General features: G+C 33.0%; 1 protein-coding gene and 1 long non-coding RNA gene across 2 annotated transcripts; both read left to right on the forward strand.

The window, feature by feature from the left end:
* Nucleotides 1–2,293: 2,293 nt before the first annotated feature.
* On the forward strand, nucleotides 2,294–5,787 carry LOC111393998. The gene is made up of 2 exons (XR_002702536.1): nucleotides 2,294–5,386; nucleotides 5,542–5,787. It is a non-coding gene; the product is annotated as an uncharacterized LOC111393998 (long non-coding RNA).
* A 793-nt stretch (nucleotides 5,788–6,580) lies between these two features.
* LOC111393997 lies at nucleotides 6,581–7,596 on the forward strand. Its single transcript, XM_023019789.1, has 3 exons — nucleotides 6,581–7,002; nucleotides 7,075–7,114; nucleotides 7,210–7,596. The coding sequence occupies exons 1-3, from the start codon at nucleotides 6,970–6,972 to the stop codon at nucleotides 7,458–7,460; spliced, it is 324 nt and encodes a 107-aa protein (XP_022875557.1). The 5' UTR covers nucleotides 6,581–6,969; the 3' UTR covers nucleotides 7,461–7,596.

Raw genomic sequence — 7,596 nt, forward strand, 5'->3', positions numbered from 1 at the left:
TGCTTTTTGGCGATGGAAATCAATGTCATCCCCAATACCAGTAAATTCTATCATTTTAATTGGCAATTTTCATATAAAACAAAGGCAAATGAACATCAAAAAATACTTTTATTTCAAGATTTTTCACGTGAAAAATTATACCAGTCAAGCACAATAATTTACAATTCTCAGGAAAATAATTTTAGGCAATTTAATTTCATGAAATTCGTTTTTCACCCAATTCAATTTCAACTTTGCAATCAAACGGACCTTGTGTAAAAGTAAAGAATGAAAATGTTACCACTTGACTATTTTTACTAATAAAGTACGAAATAGTTGGAGCCTATGTTTGGAAAGAGTTTATAACATTTTAATTGATAAATGGAGCGAAATAAATGTAGAATTTTCTTTTCTTTTTTTTTGGGGGGGGGTGGGGGTGGGGAAGAGAGGTTGGGAGTGCGGAGAGAGAGAGAGATGAAAGATATGCCGTTATATTTCATGAACTTTGCAATATGGGTACAAATAATAATTATCTATCTACAATAAAGTGTGGATTGAGGAGAAACTTTTGAATACCGATTTTATCCTTATATATTTTGATATATGTGAATTCTACCCTAATATATTTAATATAGTACAATTTAATATAATTTAACTTCATTTAATATCCATTTAAATGTAATGCTTATTATTTTATATTAGAGTACTTAGAATTTTCATTAATCAAATTAAGTTTAGTTACTTATATTGCATTATTTAAATTAAGTTTATTACTTAAAATTGAAGTTCACATATATAGATGTAATTTTATTATAATTATATAATTTATTAAATGTTGTATTACTAAAATGGTAGATTAATTATAATATAAACTATACTTAAAGGAGACTACATAAAGTTAAATTGTAATTAATCTATCATCAATGCCACGTTTAATATATTACAATATTATTTCATATGTTCATGTATATATATTATATTATTTATTATTTATATACGTGAGTTTCATTTAAAATCAACGTTCATCTACTTATATAATTATATTATAATTATGATATGTAAAAATAAAATGTGGAGACACATTAGAAACTTCAATTTATCACTTTATCCTTATATAACATTGTCAACATTTTCATTCAAAGGTTATAAATAGCATGTTCAATTAATATAATAGATAATATAACTATTTAAATGCAAAGGAGAATAAATTAAAATGAAAATATTGTTTAAATGTAATCAACAATTATTAGGAAAAGAGTCAAGATGGGAGAAATTATCCATCAATCTTAAAAACTTTACTTATTACTCCATATCATAGTTATTAAAAGCACGTATAATTAGGAGTTACTTACCTTTCCATATTTGCATCAATCATACTAAATACAAGTTTCGCATCTCAATTACACATTTTTCAATAAAATCAAAATTCTAAGTGTTAATAAAAATTAATATTATGTGTTCTAAAAATAATTAATATAGTATTGGTATTTTATTATTATTCCGTGTTCATTTTTGTGTAAACATAAAAATTGATTGTAATCCAGTTACTTGTTAAATATAAATATATAAAGAAAAGAAAAATATTTTTATCTCGAAACATTTAAAGGGTGAATTTTTATTCTTCCATTTGTATTAATCCAATTCAAAATAAAAAGAAAATTTTTGTTCTATGATTTTTCACTTCTATATCCGTTTTGAATGAAACTTCGATTTTTAATTTAAAATAAATGCTATGGATTAATATGTAATTTTTTTATTTTTAAATATGTTTAGATAAGATAATTTTTTATTTTTACTTTTTAAGGTAAAAAAGTTAATGTTACAAACAAAATAAGTAAATTTTTTTTTTTTATTTTGAAAATCATATATATACCTTTAGTTTACTTATAAGCAAACATTTTAAACTTAGTCAAATGGACATCTCTTAATTCAATTTTTTTCGTGTTCGTATGCACTACAAAGTTGGTTGATGTCACTATAATGGTTGAAAATAGGGTCGAACTAATGTCTAGTATAAACAAACAAGTAAACAAAATATTACATTTCAGTTTACTCAACATTTTCACATTATGTTCGTAATTTCATAAAACTTTTATTCATACATACAAATAAATACATACATATATGTGTGTGTTCTCTAACAATTTTAACTTTCTTTAATATTATCAATTATCTTACTTTAAAAATGTTACTCATCTAATTCATTTCGTACGTAAGAACACATGTGCTTACTACTGGTTACTTGAAGTGTGTGTGTACTGTATAGCTGCATGAATCCCCTTCCACTCTCTCTCTCTTTCTCTCTCTATCTCTCTCACACACACACACACTACTTTCGATTTCTAATTTACGCCGTTTGGCATTGCATATACATAGCCACCATCTATAAGACTATAAATGCTCTACACATGACATGAAAGTTCATGATTTCTTGCTAGTCGGAAATTCCCATCTAATCGGCTTCACATTACCTACGCATTTATATTTACAAGTATAATTTATTACAGGGAGAATCAGAAGGATCGAAAATGGAGGATAAGAGGTTTATGAGTTTATCATAGAAGTGGAGCCCGCTAAGCAAGCCAATCATGGAAACCCGTGGATTGGACCCGCTTATCACTGCGTTTTCGCCAAGGATGGATTTCCGGCGCCGATTCCTGGTCTCGATAGCTTCTGGGATGTTTTATGTTAACGGAATTTTCAATTGATTACACGATTTATTTATTTTCAACTTCGAAGTTTATTCATAGGGATTCATTATACGTGCATGAGTTGAATCTCTGATGATTTGATGAAGTTTTTGCCTTTGTGTTTATGCTGGTATTTATTTATTGTAACTTATGCACCGATATTAACTGATTTACGTTATGGAAATTGAAAGCATTACGATTTATGTGATCGAACTGTATCGTTATAGAAGATTTAATAATCAAAGCATTAACCTTTCTGTTTTTGTTTGGTATTGGCGACACAAACATTGCGATTACTCTGTTTGATGTATTTGTATCGCACACACGATATTGTGTATACTTGTGTTATGGTTGGAGCTCAACTTCAACCGAAACCAACTAAATTCAACTCCAAATAACACACAATTGAAAGACATCAGCTGTGAATCAATAACCCAAGATGTAATTCTATTAATTGAGACGAAATTACAATGTAATGCTGAAATGTAAACAGAAAGGATAAGGGGAAATGCAGAAAATCGGAGAAGCAAGGGAGAAGGGAAAGATTAAGAGAATTAAGAAGAATTACAATAATAGTAAAGAAGAAGAATTTTTTCAGATTTAGAGATAAAGAAGCAGAGATCGAGATTTAGAAAAGGAATAGAGAAAGTGACTAGAGAAAGGGGGATGGAAAATTCTATTTTGCCTAAGGCTAACAATCTTCCAAATCTGATTTCATCCTCCCTATGTGCTGATTTTATAGAGTCACAGAACGTTCTAGAATGTAGAGTCATGACATCCCTTTCCCTTAAATTAACCTTGTCCTCAAGGTTTAAGGTCTAAATGTCTTCTTTGTATGAAGTTAGCATCTGCCTCATTCTCTTAACCACCCTTGGATTAAGCAGGTAGTGCAAGGTGACATAAGCTTGGTTGACATTATTTTCCCCACCTTCAACCAGCATGCCCAACAACCCTTGGATGGCGGTTGCCCCAACTATGATAAATTGAAATAGAGAAAAGTTTAAGGGGAAGCAGTCTACATCAAATGCTTCAATAAAATCCTTCCCCGTAAGATGGTTGCCAGCAAGATCTACAAAGCTCTTGAAAGCAGATAGTTCCAGCTAGATCTCGATGGCAGAGTTGCAGCCCACTCTCTCTATTCTCTCTATTTCCTGGGAAATGAGAGTGGACACTTGGACATTTAAGAGCCCACTCTGTGAACTTCTGGACCTTGGCACCAGCTTTTGCCTTCTTCACTTCATTTCCATTGCATTCCAGTAGTCGTTCAAGTGGAGCTTCTTTGGAAAAAACCAAATTTCCATTGCTTTCGCTAGCGTTTGATTATCCGAGTGACTGCACTATCCAAGCTTGATGAGAGTGTGTTCATTGGAAAAATTAATAATAGACACTACGAGCTTTCACCATCATCACCCACTTTCCCACTTCTTCCCCAGTATGTCCTGCAGTTATATCCGTATTAGTAACATTGCCATTCAATTGTTTATAATCACTACCGAAAACTAGTACATTCTCTGCACTGGGGTTTTCTTCATCCTTCTCAACACCTAAGCCAGATTCCAACTTCTCAAAACTAGTCATTCAACAGTCTCAGCCTCAACAACTTGCTTGGTAATTACACGACCCGAATCATCATCTCTGTTCATATCAGATGAACTAACCTGCTTGACCAGGTACTCTTCTAGTTTAGAACCTAAACCGCCAATTTGCACGTCAGAAGCCTTGGCCATTTCTGCTGAAGAACTATAACGGTTGGACTGATATTTAGATGCTGATTTTTCATTTGCTCCACCACTAATGTTGAACTCATGTTGTTCCTCTTTGGAGGTTGACTGATCCTCAATCATTTTAGTCAATATCGAAATCATCATCTCATGATTTCTATTAAATTTTTACATTATGCCATCCAATCGAGCGACAACCAAGGATTGTAGCAACTCTGATACCATTTGTGATGGTTGGAGCTCAACTTCAACCAAAACCAACTAAATTCAACTCCAAGTAAAACACAATTGAAAGAAATCAGCTGGGAATCAATAACCTAAGCTGTAGTTCTATTAATTGAGATGAAAATACAATGAAATACTGAAATGTAAACAGAATGAAGAAGGGAAAATTCAGAAAATTGAAGAAGAAAGGTAGGAGGGAAAGATTAAGAAAAGTAAGAAAAATTTCAGATTTAGAGATAAAGAAGCAGAGATAGAGATTTAGAAAAGGGATGGAGAAAGTGACTAGAGAGGGGGGTGGGAAATTCTATTTTGCCAAAGGCTAACAATCTTCCAAATCTGGTTTTCATCCTCCCCATGTGCTGATTTTATAGAGTCACAGAACGTTCTAGAATGTAGAGTCATGATGTCCCTTCCCTTAAATTAACCTTGTCTTCAAGGTTCAAGGTCTGGATATCTTCTTTGTATGAAGTTAGCAATTGCCTCATTCTCTTCACCACCCTTAAATTAAGCAGGTAATGCAAGGTGACATATACTTGGTTGACATTATTTTCCCCACCTTCAACCAACATGCCCAACAACCCTTGGATGGTGGTTGTCGATATACCAGAAGCCCAACCATGATCAATTGAGCTAGAGAAGAGTGTAAGAGGGAAGCATTCTACAACAAATGTTTCAGTAAAATCCTTCCCTGTAAGATGGTTGCCAGCAAGATCTACAAAGGTCTTGAAAACAGAATGTAAACAGAAAAGAGAAATTGAAATATAGAGGAAGGTAAAGAAGGGGAGGAGGGGGAGATTCAGAGAAGGGAACCTAGAAGTTTACTGAATGATTATGCTTGAATTTCACTCTGTTATTTTCCATTTTAATGTCTTATTCTCCTGAATTTTTGAATTTGACTCTCTCTCTCTCTCTCTCTCTCGTCACAGTTTGTCAGTGGAGAAATATCCCAATAACCGAATGCCGGGTCATCGTGAGATCATCAATAAAAATGTATATTTTAAACGAAACAATTGTTTCATTCCTTCATGTCTGAAACTTACGCATGTACTTTTTCTGTTTGTTCATATATTTTTTTTCAACTTTTACTTTACTCCATTATTTGATTCTTGTACTCCCATCCTGGTAAATATGTATGGATGACATACAAAGAAGTATATGACTTGGTGATGAAAGTTGGGAATTCTGTTCGTGGTTGTGGCATTAAGGAAGTAAGTCACATTTCTATTGTTACGTTACTTTTACTGAAGGAAAATACCCCAATGCTAACATCATTTGAAATCTTTCTCTTTTTCGTAAGTTATTTCAAGTTAGCTTTCCCCATTGAACACTGGATTTCTTCTATTGTACGCTGTGGAGAATCAGTTGCCTTGTTATCATTTTCTGGGACAAATATTTTTGGTTATAATGATCTTCTATTTACTAAGCATTTCTTGGTTACTTATGGACGCTAATTAGTTATTTGTTAGAAATTGTATTTGTTTTCTTATATCGTCTCAGGTGTATCTTTCTTGTTCTTTTTCCCTTTATCAGTCCTCTTTGGTGATCTCTTTGACTTCTGCCCCTTACTACTCATTTACGATATTGCAATTTAATCTAACATGAAGAAAGGAATCAAAATATCTTTGGCATTATTGCATTCTATATTTTTCCTTTTCATTCCTAGCTCAAAATTTTTTTCCTTCCCTTCTGAGTATTACTCATGGATGGTTACTTTTTGCGCCTTAGAATTCAATATTAATGCGGTCGCAAAAATATCAACAGAAATTTCCAAGTTTTTTCCAACTCATAATAAAAAAATGCGGACACGTGTGCTCATGGACTCTTCTGTGCTCCTTCATACAGCACCTTAGATATGTAAATCCCTTCTACTGCACTCAGCTTTTCAATTAGCCCCCGTTTGATGGCCATTATTGAGAAAAAAAATGATGTTTTGTATAGTGATTCTTGGAATAATGTGTGGTTAAAAAGTAGGAAAAAGTTTTGGGTTTACGTGCAAAATGTTTTATTATGTGAATGTGTGATTGAAAATGAGTATAAAAGTTAAAGAGTTTTGTTTTAAAGGGAGACAGACAGAGACGTATTTTGATTCGATTAGTCCCTCTGTCAGTTTAAAATTCAAAGGCTTATAGGCTTTTATCAGCGACCAAATGCTTTTGGAACCTATGGTTTAAGACTATCCATAGTATCATTAGGTTATAAGTTCCTTTTGCATGGTTAAGGTGCTGATGCTGTTGAATTCATCATTTGCCATGCTGAAGTCACAATTGCTTATGTAGAGGAGAAAAATTTTCCTGAGGTACACTTGTTTAACGTTAAAAATGTAATCTTTTTACAGGGTTGTTATAAAATTTCTCATGAACTTTGGAATTGGTGGCTATATACAGAATGTACGTTTGATTCGTCTGATCAGGTTGAGGTCGGGAAATTTACACTTTTGCTAACGCATGCTTTTGTTGCAGCTGTTGAAAACTTTTCTAAACACAACAAAGTTCTTGAAAAGTAAGTCATTTTTGGAGTCAGGTCTCTTTCTCAGTATTGTTATGGATTTAATGAAGGTTATTATTTACGAATCTTTTGTGCATCTTTATTTTTAGCAATTGTACTTGTGAGCTTTGGTAAATTTACTTCTCAACAGAGGGAAGAAGTGGAAAAGTTTGGTGCGGTTATGTATTCTTGGGACGAATTTTTGTTATTGGTAGGGCGGATCTGGCACCAGGCGAGGGGGCACAGCTGCACGTGCTGGCTCCGCTGGATTAGCCATTGCCGCCGGGTGTTGCAGTTGCAGTCGGAAGAGGGAAAGAAGTCGAGGAAGATGAAATGCCTGGGTTGGCCATCTAGGTTTTAATTTTCTTTTTGTTTCTGGGCTTATTTGAGCTGATAACAATTGACATGGCAAGTCCATTGATTTCAGGCTGTTATTATTACTTTCATGTTTGGGTTGGAATGTTTTTTAAGCTTAAAAACAAACTTTTTTAACAAGA

Source organism: Olea europaea, chromosome 4 (genome assembly GCF_002742605.1).
Source record: "Olea europaea var. sylvestris chromosome 4, O_europaea_v1, whole genome shotgun sequence".
Classification (NCBI taxonomy): Eukaryota; Viridiplantae; Streptophyta; class Magnoliopsida; order Lamiales; family Oleaceae; genus Olea; species Olea europaea.